The sequence below is a fragment of the Myotis myotis genome, unplaced genomic scaffold, assembly GCF_014108235.1.
Source record: "Myotis myotis isolate mMyoMyo1 unplaced genomic scaffold, mMyoMyo1.p scaffold_m19_p_1, whole genome shotgun sequence".
Lineage (NCBI taxonomy): Eukaryota > Metazoa > Chordata > Mammalia > Chiroptera > Vespertilionidae > Myotis > Myotis myotis.
In genome coordinates, this window is record NW_023416313.1 from 136,859,741 (window position 1) to 136,885,140 (window position 25,400).

Consider the following 25,400-nt stretch of genomic DNA (forward strand, 5'->3'; position numbering starts at 1 on the left):
ATCAGGGCCGGCAGCCGCTGCTCGCACCCACTGATGGTGCCGAGTGATTAGGACTGGCGCCGGGCACCAGTAGTGGGTGTGAGCAGCAGCTCTGGCACTGGCTGCGGGTGTGAGCTGGGCCAGTGCTGGCAGTGGGTGTGAGTGGAGCCGGCACTGGCAGCAGGTGCGAGTGCCGGGTGGGACTGTGGCGCTTGGGAACAAAGAATTTTCAGTAACCACCAGAGGCTTGCCCCAATGACAGCGACTGGCACCCTGCCTTGGTCTGGCACCCCCGCTCACTTGCTCCACTATCCCACCATGGCCAATGCCTGCCATGACCTGCACACACCCCTTGGTGGTCAGCGCATGTCATACCAACCGGTTATTCAGTTGTTCCACTGTTTGGTCTATTTGCATATTAGCCTTTTATTATATAGGATTCTTTTCCATTAGAAGGTCTATACATTAGCTATTGTCATCTAAGTATATCAATTTCTTCAAGCTCACTTTTGGTATGTAAGAAACAAAATTGGCTTTTCAAAAATATCAAATATTGCAATTAAGGCTTCAAAAATATGAGATAAAAAAGTCGTTATATACAAAACATTATATTATAAATTATAACCACATTCAAAATTTAAATTTAAATGGCAGCAGTAAGATTTTCTATGGCAAAATTATCTTAATTTTTCTAAATTAAACAAAAATTTCTAGTACTAATGGTTATGACATTCTACCATATTTCCCATTAAAGGTATACTTCCAAGGATAGCTTTAAATGACATAGAGATATTATTGATTTTTCTGTCTGTCTAAAGTGATGCACTGATAATTTTAAAGCATAAAGAAAGTTAACAAACCCTTAACTTATAACAACTTTGAAGTTTATTTTATAGCACTTTTATTGAGAAATTATGTAACTACTGACCAGGACTGTTTACAAATGTAATGCTTGGCCTTTGAAACAATTAAAAACTCAAGTACTAAAATTTTACATCATGATTTGTTTAACTTAAGTGTTATGATGGTAAAAACTGACAGAAGAAAATCTAAAGCAAAATATGATTTCCACAAAAATCACATATTCCTCCCTGATATCAAAGGGAAGGAGGAAAGAAGGAAGGAAGGAAGGAAGAAAAGGGGGGGGGGGGGGAAACGATGAGAAGAGAAAAGAAAAAGGGCAAGACAGGCAAGAAAAATACTTTTTCCCCATTTGCAAAAAGAGGAAACTCTGAGGTTTCAGCAAATAATGTAATCGGCTGAGTCAGTTTATATTAAGGCATCTTCTTTACATATTATTGAATCCCATCATGCCTTTCATATTTCCAGCAGCACCCTGTTGAAATTGCCTCATCATTGACTGAAGTCCTGCCATACCACCTAGAGAGAAAGAATAATCAGATTATTAAGTAGACCTTGAAACATTTGTTACTTTTGCCTAATAAGTACTTTAATTCCCTAAAAATATACTGGGTTCTGACTGCAATTTGGTCATCAGCCTTAAAGAACATATCAATTCAAACTTTGTATATTCACCAGTATCCTATCTAATAAAAGAGAAACATGGTAATTAGCATATGACCGCTACCCTTCCCACTGGCTAATCAGCGAGATATGCAAATTAACTGCCAGCCAAGATGGCGGCTGGCAGCCAGGCAGCTTGAAACTTACATGAGGCTTGCTTGCTTCAGTGACGGAGGAAACCAACGTTCCCTGCCTGCCTTGCCGACCTCTGAGCTTGCAGTTTAAGAAACATTGTAACAAATATAGAAGCTAAACAAAACCCCAGAAAACTGCTTTCAGCGAGCCCGGGATCTCAGAGCTGGAGTTATACATTGTTTCGATTATAGAACCCAAACAAACCAGATACCTGCTTTCAGCAGCAGAGGCCTTAAGAGCTGGAGCCAGAGCTAAAGCTGGCCCAGAATAAAAAAAAAAAAAAGAAAAAAAGGAGCAATTGGGAGCTTCAGTCACCCGCCAGCCTGAAAACAGCCATCAGCCCCTCACCCAGACTGGCCAGGCACCCCAGTGGGGACCCCCACACTGAAGGGTGTGTGACCAGCTGCAAACAGTCATCATCCCCTCACCCAGGCTGGCCAGGCACCCCAGTGGGGACCTCCACCCTGATCCAGGACACCCTTCAGGGCAAACCAGCCAGCCCCACCCATGCACCAGGCCTCTATCCTATATAGTAAAAGGGTAATATGCCTCCCAGCACTGGGATCAGTGGAGCCGCGAGGCCTCCCGGCACCGGGATCAGCGTGACAGGGGGCAGCACCCAAACCCCCTGATCGCCCTGCGGCTCTGTGTGTGACAGGGGGTGGGGCCACAACCTCCCTATCCGCCCTGCTCTGTTCGTGACAGGGGAAGGCGCCCCAACCCCCTGATCAGCCCTGCTCTGTGCCTGATAGGGGGGATCTCCCCAACCCTGATCGCCCTGCGGTTCTGTGTGTGACAGGGGGCGGTGCCCCAACTCCCCTATTGGCCCTACTCTATGAGTGACAGGGGGGAGCTCCCCAACCCCCTGATTGGCCCTGCTCTGTGCATGACAGGTTACGAAGCCCCAACCCCCCGATAGGCCCTGCTCTGTGCGTGGCAGGGGGTGGCGCTGCAACCTCCCCATCGACCCTGCCTTGAGTGTGACAGGGGGCGGTGCCCAACCCCCCAATCGGCCCTACCCTGAGCATGACTGAGGGTGGCATCGCAACCTCCCAATCTGCCCTGCTCTGTGCATGACAGGGGGCGGCGCCCCAATTCCCCAATCAGCCCTGCTCTGAGCCCGACCAGGGGCTGCACCTAGGGATTGGGCCTGCCCTCTGCCACCCGGGAGCAGGCCTAAGCCAGCAGGTCGTTATCTCCCAAGGGGTCCCAGACTGCGAGAGGGCACAGGCCGGGCTGAGGGACCCCCCCTCCTCCCCGAGTGCACAAATTTTTGTGCACCGGGCCTCTAGTCCTTATCTATAAAAGAGAATGAAGAATCTATCTCATCAAGTGGTGAGAAATAAATAATAACTGAAAAACCTTAGAAATGAGTGTCTGTTATACAGTAAGAAGCAAAAGAATCTAAACAAAAAATTTTAATTTCTGGGAAGTCCAAAAGAGTCTTACTGTAAATTATAATCAATTTGGGAGGGCAGAAAGTTATTTCATAAGGACTTACAGAAAGAATTAACCTTTTATTGCCTGACCAGTGTGGCTCAGAGGTTGTGCGCTGACCTATGAACCAGGAGATCATGGTTCAATTCCCGGTCAGGGTACATATGAGTTGTGGGCTCAATCCCCTGTGGGGGGGCATGCAGGAGGCAGCCAATTAATGATTCTCTCTCATTATTGATGTTTCTATCCCTCTCTCCCTCTCCCTTCCTCTCTCTGAAATCTATAAAAACATGAAAAAAAAGATGATTAAGTAGCTTGCTCAAATATCACACAGATGGCAGCAGAGAAGTGAATAAAACTTCAGCTTACATAGGCACTATTACAACTATTCAACTTAGAATTCAGATGGTCATTTTCCTAAAATCACATATCTGTTGAACAGATTTTCACAATATCACCAACAGAAGGCTTATTAAAACTCAACCCTTAACAACTGACAATAACTTTGTATTTACCCATGTGATGAAGAACTCTTGGATCCATCATTTTGGCCATTTGTTGATTCAATTTTGCCATCTGTGACTGGCTTACATTCTTAGACATGTCACCACCTGAAAATAAAAAAGGTTTTGAGTCAATATAGAATGTAATACAATCAGGATATCATAGAGTTTAATAAATTGAGTAAATAAAAAGAAAAAAAAATCACCTATAATCTTATCACTCTAACACAATCACCTCTCTCTCTCTCTCTCTCTCTCTCTCTATATATATATATATATATATTCCCTTCTAATTTTTATCTCAATTACATATATACCTTTGAGAAAGTATAAGTGAAATTCTATATTAAATATTTAAGATACTTTCTTCAGGGCTAAGATTTTTCTTAGTACTTTTAGTTATACCTGTGATCCACTATAAGCAAAACTATCCAGTGGCTATTAATATAAACTATTTTTAGAGTGATATGGGAGAATGCTGAACAAAAAACTGTGTTTTTAGATAGGGATTAATCTGGAAAGAGTCTGGATACTGATAAATGAATATGAAAGACTGAATCTGAGAAAATATGAAATTTTTTATATATCTAAGAAACTATTAAAAATAGCAAGAAGCTTCAGAGAATAGTAAGACAAATAACCCAACTCCATTTATCAATGAATTGCCACACACACAGTCAAAACTCCACAGGAAAAGAAGCAGCCAATGAAAGAGAAGCACTCTGGGGCAGGATAAGAGGTTTCCTTTAGAGCAAGCATGTCAAACTCATGGCCGACAATGAATATTTTTGTGGCCCAGCCAATATAATGGTAAGAAACGTTTCAATAAAAATTTCGTAACAATTTTTACAATATCCTGTTATACATAATTATTAACAAACTACAATGCTTGCAAATGACTAATTACTATAATTGTGTTGTATTCATTTCCCTTACGCGCCTTACTCGCAGGCGCACCATTTCTCTCCACTAATACTAGCAGCAAATAATTTAGCAGCCAATTGGTGTGCGCAAAAGAAAATATTTCGCCTTCGAAGAGTAATAAAAATAGATTTGCATTACGCTTATTAATTTGTGCAGTTATTCAGTGTCTGGTAGGTTAACGTTCAAGAAAAAATATTAATTTTTATTAAAATGTTCTATTATTTTATGTTAATGATTACTCATTTGTATTTAGCATATCTCTACTGAAATAAACCTATGTTTATGAAAATTGAAGCTTTTGTTTTTTTGCGGCCCACATAAACTTAAACCTTGTTTATATGGCCCGTGTTAGCCTTTGTTTGACATGCTTGCTTTAGAGAATAGCTGCTGTGTTTAAGAGACAGAAAGCAAGAGAGATCAATACAACAGCAATGAATAAATAATACTGCTTCAGCAAATTTACTTCATAGGAGCATTTAGGAAAATGAAAATCAAAGCTGCCCCTGATTCTCTAGTCAAAGCTGGCTAATCTGAGTAAATTATATGAACTAAGATCTATGAATAAAACAGATGTTTTTATAAAACATAATAAAATCTGTGAAAAACAATTAAATCTATGCAATATGTAAATTCTACGTTCATTTTGTGATTTGTCAGAAGAGTCTGTTCTTCAGGGTTTAAAACTTATGGTGTGACAAAGATGTGCCCCATATCCAATGCCCATTTCATCTTGGCTTTGCCTTTACTGAGTAATCAATGCTTAGATAAGATCTGGTTGATGGACTTCAAAAGTGAAACCAAAAAACGGAAGGGACATCACCCAGAACCACAGGAACGCTGGCTGAGTGGAAGTCCTACAACTAGGAGGAAAGAGAAACGCATACGGACACTCAGAGGAGGCGCAGTGCTGAAGTCAAATTCTGAGGTGCGGAGTGCACGGAGCGGCTGGCGGCGGAGGGCGCGGTTGGCGTTTTCAATCGGGAGGGAGTCGCAGACTCTGAGCTCCAGATCCGGGCGAGTCTTTAGGGACCCAGACTCAAACAGGAGAAGCGGGACTGTCTGGCTTCGGTCGGAGGGAGTGCAGCTTTCTCTCCGAGCTTTGCAGCGGGTGCTGGGACTCAGAGAGGCAGAGCCCCTGGGGACAGGACTGAGAGCCGCCATAACTGCTCTCTCCGGCCCACCCTGTTGATCCTGTTCGACCCGCCCCGCCCAAGCCCTGCACAGAGGCATTTGCCGGATAGCCTCAGGCAAAGGCTAGATTAGGACCTCCCTAGAGGACAGAAGTTCTCTCACTGCTGACACAGCTGATTCTCATAGCCACTTGGCCTGGAGGTCAAACCCTCCCTGGAATTAGCTACAACAATCAAGATTTAACTATAAGACTTCGAACAAAGACCACTAGGGGGTGCACCAAGGAAGCATAACAAAATGCGGAGACAAAGAAACAGGACAAAATTGTCAATGGAAGATATAGAGTTCAGAACCACACTTTTAAGGTCTCTCAAGAACTGTTTAGAAGCCGCCAATAAACTTAATGAGATCTACAAGAAAACTAATGAGACCCTCGATCTTATATTGGGGAACCAACTAGAAATTAAGCATACACGGACTGAAATAACGAATATTATACAGACTCCCGACAGCAGACCAGAGGAGCGCAAGAATCAAGTCAATGATTTGAAATGCGAGGAAGCAAAAAACACCCAACCGGAAAAGCAAAATGAAAAAAGAATCTGAAAATACGAAGATAGTGTAAGGAGCCTCTGGGACAGCTTCAAGCGTACCAACATCAGAATTATAGGGGTGCCAGAAGATGAGAGAGAGCAAGATATTGAAAACCTATTTGAAGAAATAATGACAGAAAACTCCCCCCACCTGGTGAAAGAAATGGACTTACAGGTCCAAGAAGCGCGGAGAACCCCAAACAAAAGGAATCCAAAGAGGACCACACCAAGACACATCATAATTAAAATGCCAAGAGCAAAAGATAAAGAGAGAATCTTAAAAACAGCAAGAGAAAGAAACTCAGTTACCTACAAGGGAATACCCATACGACTGTCAGCTGATTTCTCAACAGAAACTTTGCAGGCCAGAAGGGAATGGCAAGAAATATTCAAAGTGATGAATACCAAGAACCTACAACCAAGATTACTTTATCCAGCAAAGCTATCATTCAGAATTGAAGGTCAGATAAAGAGCTTCACAGATAAGGAAAAGCTAAAGGAGTTCATCACCACCAAACCAGGATTATATGAAATGCTGAAAGGTATCCTTTAAGAAGAGGAAGAGGAAGAAAAAGGTAAAGATACAAATTATGAACAACAAATATGCATCTATCAACAAGTGAATCTAAGAATCAAGTGAATAAATAATCTGATGAACAGAATGAACTGTTGATTATAATAGAATCAGGGACATAGAAAGGGAATGGACTGACTATTCCTGGGGGGGAAAGGGGTGTGGGAGATGCGGGAAGAGGCTGGACAAAAATCGTGCACCTATGGATGAAGACAGTGGGTGGGGAGTGAGGGCGGAGGGTGGGGCGGGAACTGGGAGGAGGGGAGTTATGGGGGGAAAAAAAAGAGGAACAAATGTAATAATCTGAACAATAAAGATTTAATTAAAAAAAAAAAAAAGATCTGGTTGATGGATCTGCAGTAGTTCTATCAACAACAGCCAGGGTTTAGGAAAGATGTTAAACTGACACGTGTTTATTAATCACTATCTGAAATAGCATGTGATGTTAGGAATTATAACCAATTTTAAACATGTTTGTCTAATTTTTTTCCCTTGGCACAAAAGAGAACCTAGGGCTCTAGCCAGTTTGGCTCCATGGACAGAGTGTCAGCCTACAGACTGAGGGTCCTGGGTTCGATTCCAGTCAAGGGCACATGCCCAGGTAGTGGGCTTGATCCCTAGTAGGGGGTGTGCAGGAGGAAGACAATCAATGATTCTCTCTCATCATTGATGTTTCTGTCTCTCCTTCCCTCTCCCTTCCTCTCTGAAATCAACAAAAATATATTTAAAAATATTTTTTGAAAGAATAAACTCACTTTAATAGTGTTTATAATATAGAAAAAAATTGAGAGGGCTGGGACAGTTAATTAACTCTTTGGAAAAACAAACTTATTTTTTTTTTTTAACTTTACACAATACAGAGCAAAATAAATTTCAGATGGAACAAAAAGTAAAACCTAACATTTAAATAAAAACAAAATGAGTAGAAAATATAGCTGACTACTGTTGCGTCAACATGGAGAAAACTTTTATGAGCATAAAAGAAATAAAAGAAAATGATAAATAGCCTTGACTACATTTAAAATGAAAATTATTCACTTAAAAATGTAAATAGCCCTAGTCGGTTTGTCGAACTGCAGACCGAAGGGTCCTGGGCTAGATTCGGGTCAAGGGGCACATGTACCTCCATTGCAGGCTCCTCCTCCCTGGCCTGGCCCTGGTTGGGGCATGTGCAGGAGGCAACCAATCAATGTGTTCCTCTCACATGGATATTTCTTTCTGTCTTTCTCTCTCTCTTCCACTATCTCTAAAAAGTACTGGAAAAATATCCTTGGGTGAGGATTAATACACACACACACACACACACACACACACACACACACACACACATCCCTTGCTGATTTTGCTCAGTGGTTAGAGTGGTGGCCTGCACTGAAGGGTCATGGGTTGGATTCCAGTCAAGGGCACATGCCTCAATTGCAGGCTTGATCTCCAGCACGGTAAGGGAACCCTGCGGGAGGCAACCAATCGATGTGATCGATGTGATCGATGTTTCTCTCTTTCTCTCTCCCCTTCCCTTCCACTCTCTCTAAAAATCAATGGAGCCCTAGCCGGTTTGGCTCAGTGGATAGAGCATCGGCCTGGGGACTGAAGGGTCCCAGGTTCGATTCCGGTCAAGGGCATGTACCTTGGTTGCAGGCACATCCCCAGTAGGGGGTGTGCAGGAGGCAGCTGATCAATGCTTTTCTCTCATCGATGTTTCTAACTCTCTATCCCTCTCCCTTCCTCTCTGTAAAAAATCAACAAAATGTATTTTTTAAAAATCAATGGAAAAAATATCCTCGGGCAAGGATTAACAAAAAAATATATATATACATACATACATATATATGTATATAAATATATATTAAAGACAAATAAAAAACTGGGAAAATATTTGCAGATATAAACCAAGGATTTTAAAGAGTTATTACAAAGCTATAACAAAAACAAAAAAGAAACAACAGCTAACCTAAGAGGTGATTCACAACGGAAATTCAAACCAGTAAATGCACAGGTAAGTTAAGCTTTATTAGTAATCTAAAAAACATATATTGAAAAACATTTGACCACTAAATTGGAAATATGAAATTATTACAAAATTTATTCAGCATCTACTGTTTCTAATCAAACAAACAAAAATCCCTTGGCTCATGGAAGATGGCACAGAAACTGATACAAAAGGTGATATTGATAGAGAAGCAGATGAATCAGCCTAAATATCCAACGAAGAAGCACTGCATTAAACAAAGATATATGCTCAATTGGAATAGTATGCAGTGGTTAAAAAGTTATATTTTGAAGAAAATTTGACAATATGGAAACAGTCACAATGTATCAAAAGAAAACACAAGTTATAGCAAATATTATTTGGAATAGGACCCATGAAATTCTCTGGGGAGTAAAGATAATGGGTATTTTAAAACTTATCTTATATTCTCTACATTTTCTTTAATATATATTACATTTCAAAAAATAAGTTCATTAAGTTTAAAAAAAATCTGAGTGTTTATTACCTTAAATATGAAAACAGATAAATCAGAAATCACATTATGAACCTAGTAATACTTAAATATAACACGAAATTTAGCAAATATTTTCTAATACTGGCAGTATTTCTGGCTTTAATTTTTACTTTCTTTCCTTTCAGTGTGTTAACTAAAATGACGAGCCTATTTTCCTTACCTTTGAAAAGTCCTTTGATACCTCCCATCTTTTTTACCATTTGTGCAAATTTGGTATATTGTGTCAAAAGTTCTTGAACGTCTCTTGTTGACACACCTGATCCTCTTGCTACTCTCTGGATTCTTCCTGGTTGCTTACTAAAAACCTTGGCACCATCTGTACTGTCAAGTTCTGCAGGCAAGGAAGGGTCCATTACTTTCACTTACATACCATTAATTTTCATTATCAAAGCAGTTATATGCAAATATCTTACACACATAAAAATAATTATAATGGACAAACCACAACCAGATTTAACAAATGTTATCAGCCTTGTTTACCTGATTATTAAAAGTTAAACATGGAATATATTACAAAGAAATTTATATTCATAAGCTATATAGAAAACAAAAAAACTAATATGTACTTCCCTACAGTTTAAGTAAAATAGAACATTCTGAAAACCTTTGAAATGCATGTCCATCCTTTCCATATCTCATATCTAACTGCTCCTCAGAGCATGTATCAGAGCTAAAAGGTATATTTCAAAAAAGAACAAAAGTGCTCACCTTAGCTCTAAATGCCATTAACCTTTAAGTCATAAATTTAGGCATATAAGCAAGCAAAAGTAGGTAGATCTGCCTATATTAACAGAATAATTGTTATATTTTCTATTATCAAGTAATTACTACTAGTATTTTAATCCTTTCTGTAACATAAAGAATGAGTTAATTTGCTTCAGTGTTTTGATAACTCTTAGAATATGAGGCACATTTCTTCTGGTATTAGTTGCATAAAATCTCAGAAATGAAATGGCTTTTCTATTATGCCTGCATTCTCTCTACAACATCCCCCAATAGGTGGTCATCTAGCCTTGGCCTTCATATCCCCAGGAGAGATAACCCACTATCTAACATAAGGCAATCTGTACCATTCTATTATTTCTGTAATTATAAAATATCTTTTTACATATTAAAATGAAATATGTTTTCCTGGTATTTCTTCCCATTTGCAAAAATGTCTCCTCAGCAGGCACAAAGAATAAGTCTTTCAAATATTTGAGAGCCACGTGTGACCTATGAATTTTCTCTAGATAACAAATATCCAACTCTTTAGAACTCCATTTATCATCCTGATTTTCTAAATACAACTTCTAATTTGTCTATGCACTCTAAGCATTCTGTCCAGAAGTAAACTGAAATCCAGATGAAGTCTGATTACCAATACAATACAATTATTATATTGTCACATAATAAGCTCATAGTTCCTTAAAACTTCTAAATTCATTTCATAAATGCAGATTTTAAGCCACATCTTCACTATTAAATATTTAGGAAATGTGTATCATATTTCTTTCAAGAGCTCAAACAAAGTGAGAGAAAGAAGATAAGCTAATAACAGCACATCATGGTAAGCAATATGACAGAGTTAAGCAAATAGCAGAAGGAGACATAATTTAAAGAAGAAAGGAAGTCAGGAAGAGTCCATGTGGTGGTTTCATTTTAACTGAGTAGTCCTGAAGGACAAGTATGAGGTAAGTACAGAAGAGAAAGGAGAAGGGGACATTCTAGGAAGTAGAACATAGATTCCTACAGTAATAACTATGTGTAGAATAAATCAAGCATGGGTAAGAGCTGAGAGATTTAAGACGTTGTAAAAGTAAGGTAAGAGCAAGTTATAACAGAACTTGTATGCCAAGCTTAGGAGTTTGAAATTCATCATGAAGACAATAAAGAACAATTGAAAGATTTGAGCCCAGAACTATTATGTTTAGAAAAACTATTCTGTGGCAATGAGGAAGAAAAATTGAAAAGAGGAGTGAAAAAATAGAAAGGGAAATGTTAGGGAGGCTAATGTAGCTATGAAGGGGATATAGAGGCAAAGAAAACAGGGAATATATGAGAAATATTTAGGAAGTAGAACTCACTAAAATCTAAGGTGATGTTAAGGTTTCTATATTCCACTTGAAGTGGTAAAACATTGATACAAGTAGCCGTGGTAAGTTAAATATGTATGTATAGTGTAATACTTAGAGCAATCACTAAGAAAATATTCAGAGATATACTCAATAACACTGTAGGTAATTTAAATAATGTTCAAATAACCCATAGGCACATAGAAAAGAGAAAGCAGAAGAACAAAATCAGAGGGAACAAACAAAATTAGAAATAAATCCTAATATATAAACAATATATTAGTTTAAAAGAGATCATCAGAATGTATTAACAGATAAACCACCCAAATACATGCTGTTGATATAAAACTCACTTTATTTTTTTATTTATTGTTTTTAAATATATTTTATTGATTTTTCACAGAGAGGAAGGGAGAGGGATAGAGAGTCAGAAACGTCGATGAGAGAGAAACATCGATCAGCCGCCTCCTGCACATCCCCTACTGGGGATGTGCCCGCAACCAAGGTACATGCCCTTGACCAGAATCGAACCTGGGACCCTTGAGTCCACAGGCTGACACTCTAGCCACTGAGCCAAACCGGTTAGGGCTAAAACTCACTTTAAATATGACACCCTGGAGGGACCTGGAGTACTATGCTAAGTGAAATAAGCCAGTCAGAGAAAGACAAGTATCACATGATCTCACTCATATGTAGAATATAAAGAACAAAGTAAACTGATGAACTAAACAGATCTAGAGACATAGAAACATGGAAAAAGACTGATGAAGCTCAGAGGGAAGGCAGAGGTGAATGGATGGTAGGAAGAGATTAACCAAATAACTTATATGTATACTAGAAGCCCGGTGCACGAAATTCATGGGGGCGGGGGGGGGGAAGGTCCCTCAGCCTGACCTGCACACTCTCCAATCCGGGAGCCCTCAGGGGATGTCCTACTGATGGCTTGGGCCTGCTCCCCTTGGTTCTCTGCTCTCTGCGGGGTCTGCCTGCTCCACACCGCTTGGATGAGCAAGCAGGCCCTGCTGGGTGCTGTCTGTGGGCCGCGCTTGCCTGCTCGTGGGTCACTGCGGCAACGGCCAAGCAGGCCCTGCTGGCCTCAGACACTCCAGAGGTGGCAGAGCAGTGATGCTTGATCCTCTACCGGAGTGGGCGGAACCCACCTCTCCGCTTGGTCCTCGCAACCCTTGGCCAGGCCGACAGGCCCAAACACTCCAGCAGCAGGGCTGAGGGAACTGGGCGCTGCCATCTTGTGGCTATGGGCGCCGCCATCTTTGTGACAGAGTGACGGTTAATTTGCATATTACTCTTTTATTAGATAGGATATACATAACCCAAGGACACAGACAAGTATGGTGAAAGCCTGGGGCGGAGGAGGGGGGGGTGGGAGTGGGCTAGAAAGGGTCAATGGGGGAAAAAAGAGGACATCTGTAATACTTCCAACAATAAAGATATATTTTTAAAAATTTGATATAGGTAAGTTAAAAATAAAAAGATGGACCCAGCCGGCATGGCTCAGTGGTTGAGGGTCGATCTATGAACCAGGAGGTCATGGTTTGATTTCCCATCAGGGCACATATCTGGGTTGCAGGCTAGATCCCCAGTAAGAGGGCATGCAGGTGGCAGCCGATCAATGATTCTCTCTCATCATTGATGTTTCTATCTCTCTCTCTCCCTTCTTCTCTGAAATCAATAAAAAAATTTTTTTAAAAAGTAAAAGGATGAAAACGGATACACAATGCAAACAACTAATTAAAAAAAAGCTGAAGCCCGGCCGGTGTGGCTCAGTTGGTTGAGCCTTGTTCCATGCACCCAGAGGCAGCTGGTTCGATTCCTGGACAAGACACAAGCCCAGGTTGCGGCCCAATCCCCAGTAGGGGGCAGCCAATTGATGGTTCTCTCTCATCGATGTTTCTATCTCCCTTCCTTTCTCTCTCTGAAATCAATAAAAACATATTAAAAAAAGTTGAAGAGGTTGCATTAATATCAAAGTAGATTCAGAACAAAGGACGACATTACATACATAATGGTAAAAGGGTTATTCACCAAGGAGACATAAAAATTCTAAATGTGTATACACCCAACAAAAAAGCTTCAAAATATATAAAGCAAAACTGACATAATTGAAAAGAGAAAAGTTTGTCATTTTAATACCTCTATCTTCACAATCAATACAACCATTAAACCAAAAATCAGCGAGGATATAAATCTAAGTTGACCCATTTCTAGTCTGGGTGACTGAGGAGATAGATAGAAGTGTCACTCACCAAGGGAGAAGCACTACATTTTGGATCTGATTTGCCTCAGAAAACTTTCAAACATAAAAACAAAGATGTCTATCATTTAGTGAGCACCTAAAGAGAAGGTGATCCAGTGAGTCAAGAATGATTGCATTTGAAGCCCACCTGCTCCACTCCAGCTAGTGATTTTGAGGAAATTATTCAACCTCCCTGCATCTCAGTTTCCTAATCTGTAAAAACTAGATAACAATGGATTTTGACTCCAGAATTGTCCCTTAAGATTTGCCATGAAAATTAAGTGGGTTAATAATATATGTTAAGTCCTCAGGACAGTGCCTAAGGACAATGCCTAGGACACAGTAAAGTACTCTAGATATGGCTGCAATTATTAATTCTGTATGCAAAACTTCTTGCAGTGTTGAAGAGAAGAGATAAGAAAGACAGAATCTTATTTAAATTACTATGAAAGCCTAGAGCTTAGGAAAGAGGTAGAGACAAAAAAAAGCATGTATTTATTTGTAAATGAGGTCAGAGGTCAAGTGGTAAAGAGCCTTAAAAAAGGGTATGTTGCCAAAACCGGTTTGGCTCAGTGGATAGAGCGTCGGCCTGTGGACTGAAGGGTCCCAGGTTCGATTCCGGTCAGGGGCGTGTACCTGGGTTGCGGGCACATCCCCAGTAGGAGATGTGCAGGAGGCAGCTGATCGATGTTTCTCTCTCATCGATGTTTCTAACTCTCTATCTCTCTCCCTTCCTCTCTGTAAAAAATCAATAAAATATATTTTATTTATTTATTTATTTATTTATTTATTTATATATTTTATTGATTTTTTACAGAGAGGAAGGGAGAGAGATAGTTAGAAACATCGATGAGAGAGAAACATCGATCAGCTGCCTCCTGCACACCCCCCACTGGGGATGTGCCCGCAACCAAGGTACATGCCCTTGACCGGAATCGAACCCGGGACCCCTCAGTCCGCAGGCCGACGCTCCATCCACTGAGCCAAACCGGTTTCGGCAATAAAATATATTTTTTTTTAAAAAAAGGGTATGTATGATATACATGCTGGATTGAATCAGAAAGGGTGCTTAAAAACTAGTAAAAAGATAAAGGGGTCTTGGGACTAGAAATGCTAATGGAATGAGAACCAGATAAAAGACCTGAAATATAGAAGGCAGTGATATTAAAGGATTAGAGAGATAGAGCAATGTACTTCATCTAAGAAGACTGAAAAATGAACAATCAGTTTCAGAGCAAAATAAGTTTGTAAACATTGCTTAAACTATCCCTCTCTCGTAAATATCATTTCACATTAGCATACTAGAGATCTGAAGAGACTTATAAATACACTTATTAGTTTCTTTTAAACCTGGCCTTCCACCAAATTTATTTGACTATAGAGCTCCCCTTTTAAGTTCTTTCTACCAACATCATGAAGAACTAGTGTTGTTTCCATGGAACTAGAGCTTTTTCTCAATGATGAAGTCTATCTACTAATCATTAACCTCTGAGTAAGAGCTTTCAAACAAATACAAATCTACCTAACAAAAGCCTTGCAGTCTCAATTTTTCTCCATCTGTCCACAAGACCACAGTGAAACTTTCAACTCGCTGATATGCAGAACAAGTAATCTACCAACTTACCTTGATCATTCATACTATCCATTATCGTCATTAATTTCTTTAGCCTTGCCATTGACTCCTGTTCATTTCCTTTGCTCATAAAATCTGTTCCAAAACCAGGGATCATCCCCTAAAACAGACATATTTAAACATAAAATCAATAATAGCTTGAGATGAATTATTCCGAATGTTGACATTTAATTATTGGCTTTAACATTGATACTAAGTTTTTAAAGTATATATTTTTACCCAAATATTAAAAATAATTAAAGCAAGTACATCTGTTCTTAGAAATTTCAATGAAAAACAAAACAAGTTAGAAAAAAACTTTTTAGGATAACTAACCAAGATTTGGCTGAAAGGGCCCATTTTCATAATATTTTGAAATTGTTCATACATGTCTCGCAACGTAAACTGACCTGAAATACAATGTGAGTCAGATATATTAGAGAATGTACATCTCATTTCATAAAACTAATATTTTCTTTCATTATGGGTTCATCTTGAAGCACACTTACAAAATATCCAATCAATAAATAGTCACTGAGCAGTTATGTGCAAGATCATAGAATGAATTCAATAGAGAATATACAGATACACAGATCCTATCCTAGAGAAGCTTACATTCTATCAGAGAAAATGGAATAAAAAAATACACAAGACACTTGAAAACAAGGCAGATAAACTATATCCACTAGGATGACTAAAATTAAATTGCTCAGATGTCTGAAATTTAAAATGATTTGCATATAAATCATGTAAAAAAAATAAACATTTCAGGAACTGGCTTTAGTAATAGACTTATCATTTCAAACAAATAAATACTAGTTTTATTAAAAAGCAAGCAATAGAAGATATTCTGAGATAAAATGCTTTTGGCTCCTTATATACCATGTTTCAACTTCTCTATAAGTGCTTCATTGTCATCCAACTTCAACTCGTTGACTTTATCTATCAGTCCTTCAATGTCACCCATACCTATAATATGTAAAAAAGTTAAATTAACAACTAATAGCATACCTTACTTTACATTACACAAAATACATGCACATACATAATAACCCTGTGAGACAGGCAGGTCTGTTATTTCTATTTCACTTTATAGGTGCGAAAACTGAAGCTAGAGAGGTTAAGTGACAAAGCAGGGATGCCAACCCAGGGTTTAATTCCAAATTCCATGCTCTCTATAACAGCTGGAGACATTATAAAAGTTTTATTGCTGTTTTCACTACTATTAGTACAACCACGTATTTCTGTATTGTGCTCTATAACTTTTCCAAAAAACTTGCCATCTAATAGCTCATGTTAACACTCTAACCACAGGAAGCAAATAACCACCATCCTTACTTTACAGGTAAGGAAGATAAAACATAGAAGGATATGATTTTCCTGAACTAGTTAGTTAGTGGACAGAATTAAAATCCTAAAGATCCATGGTATTTCTTGGAGATTTCTGTGTATTCTACCATCATACATACCAAGAAGTTTGCTGATGAAAGGCTGTGTTTTAAAAGGTTCAAAGTCATCTATATGTTCCCCTGTACCAATGAAAATAATCGGACTTTTTGTGGCAGCAACTCTGCAAAAAGAAAACATAAAAGGAAAACAAATTTCTTGTATATTTCAAAGCTAATTAGACAGAGAACATAGCTCAAATTTCTTTTAACTAGTTAAAACAAAACTATGTATCAGAGGGACTCCAAAATTTTGTTTCTATTTAAACTTCTTTCATGGACCACATTAGGTCCACTATTGGAATATATTTTAAATAATCAATAAGAAATCTGTAAATAAGCACATGTGCTCATGCACGCATACACACAGACACACAAACACACACACAGACACACACACACACAAACCATACAAGCCTAAGACATAGCACAAGAGCATCAATGATACTTACGCACTGAGGGCACCACCTCCTTTTGCGTGGCCATCAAGTTTTGTCACTATAACTGAGGCTACATCTACTTTATCTTTAAAAGCCTTAGCCTGGGCTTCACAGGCCTGCCCAATGGAGGCATCCATCACATAAACAATGTTATCAGGTTGCTAGAAAATTTAAATAGAAAAGATACATATTTTTCCTGATCTTTAGCAATTTCATCATTAGAAGCTATATAAAATATTTATTATAAATAATTATTCATCCAATCAATAAATATTTATTGAGGGAGTACTATGTATTAGACACTATTAGGTCCTAAGACAAAGAGATGAATAAGAAAATCCTTGTCCTAGTGCGACTTACATTCTAGTCAGAGGAGACTGATAATAAATAGGTGTACAAGTAAAATGGGATAGAGAATATCAGTTTTGAGGTGAGGGAAACTTCATTAGGTAGGGTAAACAGGGAAGGCCTCTCTAGAGGTAACATTTGGGCCAAGCCCTGAATAAACAGAAAAAAGTTATACAAAGATCTGGAAGAATAACACTGTAGGCAAAGAAGAGCAAAAGTAAATCAGAGAAAAAGAAAAAGTAGAAGAGTGTACACGGAAACCAAATTGAATAAAATATAGGTGAGGCTATTTCTCTTCGCTGTGCTTAACTAGGTCAAAAATATTTGCATAGCTAAAAAGAAACTTATTATAATGAAGCAGTAAGCAAAGAATTATAGAATCCACCCAGTGGCAAAACATGGGTTTATAATATGTGCTACAGATTACCTATAAACTGCTTCCTCTTTCCAAATTACTTCCATCAAAATTCTAAAGAGAAACTAAGTGATGATTAATATTTTAAGTGCTTCACTTTGAACATTCTAAAGAAATGTTTCTAACTTAATGTAAGTATTTACAGAAAGGAAATGCAACAGTTATTAAAGGTTCATTCCTGAATTTTTTGTTTGTTTTCTCATACACACTTATATAAGATGAATGAGATAGGAATTTTTCTGATACTTGCTCATGAAAATTTCATACTTAATATAGAGACGATAAAGTTATTTTCATACAGATAGAGGTACCCAAAACAAAAATAAAGTACTTGGAACCTGTCTTATAGGCAAAAAATAATTTATACAGATCATAAACTCAATCAGGGTTTACAATTAACTTAACCAAAGACTTCATAATGTTAAAGTGAAGCTACTTACTATAGCATTAGCAACTTGAAGCATTTCTTCAAACAAAGAGTCTTCTTGTTTATGACGGCCACTTGTATCAACAATAATAATTTCAAAATTTTCATTTTTGAACTTCTCCACTCCTTCAGAGGCAATGATAACAGGATCCATTTCTGTATAGCTATTTAACATGGACAATGATTTAACAACCACAACACCAAAACTTCCTTTAATCTATTATAGAAAGGTCATAATGATCTCAATTTCAATTTAGAAGAATAAAATCTAATAAGTATTATATATAGAAATTTGATATATGATTAGCATAAAGCGGTATCCAATTACAAAATCCTGTATGATTCTGCTATATGTCTTTCTTGAATAAATTGTGTTTCCTTCAATTTTTAAAAACACAGTAATTGAATTTATGTTATCTAGTATTTCACACATGCTTTTCCATTTAATACCCTTTTGTAAGCATTACAAAAACCATTAAATGTTCCTGTAAAGTATGACTTTTAGGCATAAGCATTCTATCAGATAGCTATGTCATCGTTTATTAATAAATGTCTTACTGTTGGTCATTTAAGGTTTTTCTAATTTCTTGGTATTAAAAATATAGTCAATGAGAAACACATTAATGTTGCTTCTTTGAAATTGTTATGATCCACCTCTATAGGTTGACCTTAAATAAATTGGCCTGACCGTTTAGACTTTTGATTTTTAAAACAAAAATGTCCTCCACAACATTTAATTTCATTCCTATTGCACTACATTTTTACAATCTTCAAAAATGTTTCACTTTGAAAATAAAAAAATGAGATCAAATTTTAATTTGTATTCTCTTGACTAGTGGCAACTTTTTATACAGATCAATACTGTCAAATGAAAAGACATAATCTAAAAAAAATGTTTTTCCCTAAAATAACAACACAAATTAGGTAGGAAATACACTTAATAAGAGTATGTGTGAGCCCTAACCAGTTTGGCTCAGTGGATAGAGTATCAGCTTGCGGACTCAAGGGTCCCAGGTTCGATTCCGGTCAAGGGCATGTACCTTGGTTGAGGGCACATCCCCAGTAGGGGGAGTGCAGGAGGCAGCTGATCGATGTTTCTCTCTCATTGATGTTTCTAACTCTCTATCCCTCTCCCTTCCTCTCTGTAAAAAATCAGTAAAATATATTTTTTTTAAAAAAGAGTATGTGTGAAATTTAAATGAAGGAAATTACTAGTTATGGACATAAAAATATTTTTTAACAAAAAAAATATAGCAGATTCCTAAATGGAACTATACAAATATAGTAAAGATGTCAGTTCTCCCCTAAATTAACTGATTTCAATGTAGTTCCAATAAAAATCTTGGGGTGATTTTTCATTTTGAAATTTAATAAAGAATTCTAAAATTTATCCAGGGAAATTAGCTAGTTAGAATAGGCAAGAAAATGTTGATAAAGAAAATACAAATTAGTTACTACTAGATATATGATCAGATATGTTCATAAGGAAAGTGCTTAATAATATACATACATACATACAAATGAATACAATGATGTCATAAAAAAGAATTATCTTAAACAGTATATTGTCTGTTACAGAATTAAGATCCCATTTTCTTAGAATTTGTTTTAATGAAGTATAACATACATAGAAAAGTCACACAAATGATCAACTCAATGAATTTTCGCAAAGCAAACACACCAAGATCAAGAAACAACGTAACTAGCACCTCACTCCCTCCCAGTAATAATCACTATCTTGTCAGAAGATCCCATTTTTAATCAATTCTATAGTGGCATATTTACATATAATAAAATGCACTATTTTAAATGTTCATTTTGATTAATTTGACAAATTTACGTAACTCATATAACCACTACCACAGCAATCGAGGTACAAACACTGTAAGAGTCTATTTTAATTTAAAATGATCTATCTATCCATCTATCTATCCATCCATCCACCCATCCATCTACCTACTTACTTATCTATCTATTTGATTTGTAAAGATATTGAAATCAAGCATAGATGGACATGCTAAAAACTGTTAACTGGGAAGTGAAACTATTAGTGATTTCACTTCTTTAATTTAAAACTTTTTTTTTTAAATATATTTTATTGATTTTTTACAGAGAGGAAGGGAGAGGGATAGAGAGTTAGAAACATCGCTGAGAGAGAAACATGGATCAGCCGCCTCCTGCACATCTCCTACTGGGGATATGCCCGCAACCCAGGTACATGCCCTTGACCGGAATCGAACCCGGACCTTTTAGTCCACAGGCTGACGCTCTATCCACTGAGCCAAACCGGTTTCGGCTAATTTAAAACTTTTAATTAAAATAATGTGTTTTTTTTTTAAAAAGATAGAACAAATAACATTACAGTTCTGTATCTACCACCTCCCCCACCAAATACTTTATATAAATTTAACATTGCAGATATAGTTCAAGTTCTTCCCTAGTCCCATTCCCTTCAGCCCTCCAATATGTTTTTTAAGGTAACATGAATAAAGGAGAGGTTATTTAATAAACGGTATTGAGAATACTAGTTAAAAATTAATACTCTGGCCCTAACTGGTTTGGTTCAGTGGACAGAGGTCGGCCTGTGGACTGAAGGGTCCTGGGTTTGATTCTGGTCAAGGGCACATGCCCAGGTTGTGGGCTCAATTCCCAGTGTGGGGAGTGCAGGAGACAGCCGATCAATAATTCTCTCTTTCCCTCTCCCTTCCTCTCTGAAATCAATAAAAATATATATATATAAAAATTAATACTCTGGCTTTGGTCAAAAATTCAAGTAATTATCAGAGCTATTATATCATTTGCAAATTTTGAACCTTACAGATATAACATTTTATTATCACCTGGACCTTTTTAAAAAAATATATTTTTATTGATTTCAGAGAGGAAGGGAGGAGAGAGAAAGAAACATCAATGATGAGAGATCATTGATTGGCTGCCTCCTGCACACCCCCAACTGGGGATCAAGCCTGCAACCTAGGCATGTGCTCTTGACTGGAATTGAACTGGGAACCCTTCAGTCCATAGGCTGATGCTCTATCCACAGAGCCAAACCAGCTAGGGCTCCCTTGACTTTTAAACCAATGTGAGAAACAGTTTTTATCCTAAAATTAAAATACCCATTATTATTCATTAATCTATTTGTTAGAAATTATTATTAAAAAATAACAACAAATAAATAAATAAAGAGCCTATATAGCCAAAGTTCACTAGCTTTTTTTGGCCAACCAAAAAGTAGAGGGTAATGACTAACAAAAAAATATCCACTATTTAATTACCTCAAATTTTAGCTTCTTTAAACTTCCTTCTTGAAGGTATTATAAACCACTTACATTAATAATGTTAAGAAAAACACTATTTTCTCAAACAAATCCAAACTTCCTTCCTGAAGGTATCATAAACCACTTACATTAATAATGTTAAGAAAAACACTATTTTCTCAAACAAATCCTCCTATATTCAATCTAGACTTGTTTCTTTTCATTAATCATTCTAACATATACAAACTACCTAACTGAACAGTAATGTATCAAATGAAGGGTAACAATGATCAGAATCTGAGATGTATACAGATTATAAGCCATTTTAAGATGATCAATTTTTTAAAAAAAATTGGAGAGAGAGAGAGAGAGAGAGAGAGAGAGAGAGAGATATTTGTTGTTCCACTTATTTATGCATTCATTGGCTGATTTCTTGTATGTGTCCTGACCAGAGATCAAACCCACAACCTTGGTGTATGGGGACAACACTCTAACCAACTGAGCTACCCAACCAGGCAGAACATCAAACTTTTTAAAATGATGTACTAAAGCAACAGACAGTATGGAATTCACCACTGTGTGTTTAAATGAGGAGTGCTTTAGACAGATCTTAAAAGAAACAATAGGAATAGAGAGCAGCAGGAGGAGTTCAGAAAGTATGCAAAGGCAGGATGATAAGCATGCAAAGCAGAATTAAAAACTAAACAATTTCTACTCTCATCTATCAGGTTGAGCCAGAAGAGTTATGTTATAGTAATAAAAGTTACCAACTTAATAATTATAGTCCCACTTTGTTCCTGAAAGAATTTAAACTTATAAGTATATATTAGTATATATTAAAATGTGACTAGATAACATAAAATAAAGAGACAAGATGAAGCACTTGAGTATCAAAATAAAAAACAAAAACCCACCTTCCATAGAATGGAATTCTTGCTTTGGTAGCATTCTGTTTTAGTTGGTCAAAAGCCCCTACGAGATAAAGAGTTAATGAATTCTCAAACTTAAAAATAAAAATTACAGGAAACAAAATTTTAAATTTCAACACATTACCTGCTCTGAATGTGTCTGCACATATCAAACAGGTCTTCCAACCTTTCCTCTGGTAATAATAAGCTAACTGGGAAAGGAAGATTAAAAAATATGTAATATCAATAAAAATACATTATTATATACAGAATTTTTACTGTTTATCCTAGTTATTTACTTAAGGAATTAAGTAAAACTACCCATATTCTCCTGAGTAATATTATTAAATTTTTGAATACAGTAACTTTCCTAAAGAGTTTAAATTCTGCCATACAGTCACATTCAAAGGATATAAGATGATCAAGCAACAAATGACTGTAGTAAAATTTTTAATTACTATTAGTGTCCATGAAGTAAAAATAGTAACATACTCTTCTAAGAAATAATCTTTTGTTTTTTTTCTAGGCTTTAACATAGTTGAAGCTTGTGAAACTAAAGGTGGTAACAAAGTTGAGGCACCCAATTCTGGAGGAAAGTGTGGTATAATAAATTAAAAATTAGCATAAGAATATCTATATATATAAAAGCCTAAGCAATCGAATGACTGGTCGCTATGACATGCACTGACCACCAGGGGACAGACACTCTTGTCTGGATCGGGCCTGTGGGGATCAGGCCAAAACCGGCTATCCGACATCTCCTGAGGGGTCCCAGATTGCGGGAGGGCACAGGCCAGGCCAAGGGAACCCACTGTGCATGAATCCATGTACCAGGCCTCTAGTTTAAAATAAAGATCTATATTATGCTGGATGTGACACTGTGAATAGGAGAGTCTTGAGCCATAGGAGATAAGGTAAACTTTCCTTTTTTTCCTCTAAAAAACATATACTCACCTCCTTAAAGGACAGGAAGTCTTATTGGTAAAAGAAATAACATAGTTATATAGAAACTAGAGGCCCAGTACATGAAATTCATCCACTGAGGGGGTCCCTCAGCCTGGCCTGCACCCTCACAGTCTTGGACCCCTAGCTCCTCACCGTCAGCCTGCTTGCTGCTCCTTACCGCTTGGCTTGCTGCTCCTTAGCACTGCCACGGAGTTGGGAGAGGCTCCAGCCACCACTGCTGCGCTCGCCAGCCGTGAGCCAGGCTTCTGGCTGAGTGGCACTCCCCCTGTGGGAGCACACTGACCACCAGGGGGCAGCTCCTGCATTGAGCATCTTCCCCCCCGGTGGTCAGTGCACGTCATAGTGACCAGTCGTTCCTCTATTCAGTTGATTTGCATATTAGGTATTTTTTTAAAAAAATGTATTTTATTGATTTTTTACAGAGAGGAAGGGAGAAGGAAAGAGAGTTAGAAACACTGATGAGAGAGAAGCATCGATCAGCTGCCTCCTGCACATCTCCTACTGGGGATGTGCCCGCAACCCAGGTACACGCCCCTGACCGGAATCGAACCTGGGACCCTTCAGTCCGCAGGCCGACGCTCTATCCACTGAGCCAAACCAGTCAGGGCACATATTAGGCTTTTATTACATAGGATCTGTCATTTTTACAAAAAGCAATCACAAGTGCCCTGGCTGGATAGAGCATCAGCCTGTGGCCTGAAGGGTCCAGGGTTCGATTCTGGTCAAGGGTACATGCTTGGGTTGTGGGCTTGATCCCCACTGGGGGGCATGAAGGAGGCGGCCGATCAATGATCTCTCTCATCATTTATGTTTCTACCTCTCTCTCCCTCTCCCTTCCTCTCTGAAATCAATAACAAATATATATATATATATATATTTTTTTTTTTTAAAAAAAGCAATCACAAGAGAAACTATGGGTTTACTTTTTCTTATCCTACAAAAAGCTATTACAAATATATAATAGATACATAAAGTAACACAAATCTGAAAAGCAACAATACTATAAAGCCTAATTTAACATAAAATTTGATTTTTATAAACCTATCTTTTCTATAAGTTTATTTTAAAATTAATTATAATTTACCTTTGAACATGTGGTAGTTTTACCACTCCCTTGCAATCCAACAAACATTATCACATTCTGTTTTCCTTTAGTAGGTGTCCATGCTTTAACTCCAGGGTCTACAAGCTACATTCCAAAAATAAAATCAGGTTAACATATGCTTACATTCAAAGCATCTCTCCCCAAAACTTTTAAATTGCAAAAATAATTTAAGGACATTTGTATAGAAGGAAACCATTATTCTACCATTCTAATACAACTCTATTTCCCTTTGTACACACATAGTGAAATTTAAGAACTTAAAATAATGCATTGTGAAGTCATAAGCAAGCCTATAATGCCAAACCAATTCAGAGTAAGGATCTCAAAACATTTTTTAGGACAAAGTAGGATGTGAATGAAATGTGAGATTGAGTTTGAGCCAAAGGAGCAATCCATACCAGCACTGCAGAAATATGAAAATATATATATAGGCCACATATGAATTTTTAAATTTCTAATAGTGACATTTAAAAAAGCAAAAACAATATTAATTTTAATATTTTATTTAACCCAATACACCCAAAATATTAACATTACAACATGTGGTCTATACTTAAAAATTAAGATATTTTATATTCCCTTTTTCTATAGTAGGTCTTCAAATTTGGCAAGTGTTTCATACTTACAGTAAACCTCAATTTGGACTAGCCATACTACAAGAGTGCTCAATAACCACAGTTGGCAAATGGCTACAATACTGAGACAGCACCTATCTTTACATTCAATTTGACAAACGTTGATATATGAGCAAAATTATAAATTACATGTGAAAGACGTTCCAAGTCAGTCAAATGTCAAATTTTCCAACACCAAAGATCTACTGTTCTATAAATTAATTATATTTAGAGGGTTAATAAAAGATAAT

At 37.5% G+C, this 25,400-nt stretch overlaps 1 protein-coding gene across 2 annotated transcripts in view; it reads right to left on the minus strand.

Annotated features, from left to right (window-relative positions):
• Positions 1-841: 841 nt before the first annotated feature.
• SRP54 (signal recognition particle 54) overlaps positions 842-25,400 on the minus strand; it is a 55,346-nt gene continuing 30,787 nt past the window's right edge. For both annotated transcript variants that reach the window (XM_036353136.1, XM_036353137.1), the window contains exons 5-16: positions 24,515-24,619; positions 22,610-22,676; positions 22,471-22,528; positions 18,313-18,463; positions 17,122-17,270; positions 16,694-16,794; positions 16,107-16,193; positions 15,561-15,634; positions 15,237-15,345; positions 9,465-9,635; positions 3,591-3,686; positions 842-1,359 (exon numbers count right to left, since the gene is read on the minus strand). In XM_036353136.1, the coding sequence (XP_036209029.1) occupies positions 1,268-1,359; positions 3,591-3,686; positions 9,465-9,635; positions 15,237-15,345; positions 15,561-15,634; positions 16,107-16,193; positions 16,694-16,794; positions 17,122-17,270; positions 18,313-18,463; positions 22,471-22,528; positions 22,610-22,676; positions 24,515-24,619 (1,260 nt within the window). In that variant the 3' untranslated portion in view covers positions 842-1,267. The remainder of the gene's footprint in view (positions 1,360-3,590; positions 3,687-9,464; positions 9,636-15,236; positions 15,346-15,560; positions 15,635-16,106; positions 16,194-16,693; positions 16,795-17,121; positions 17,271-18,312; positions 18,464-22,470; positions 22,529-22,609; positions 22,677-24,514; positions 24,620-25,400) is intronic.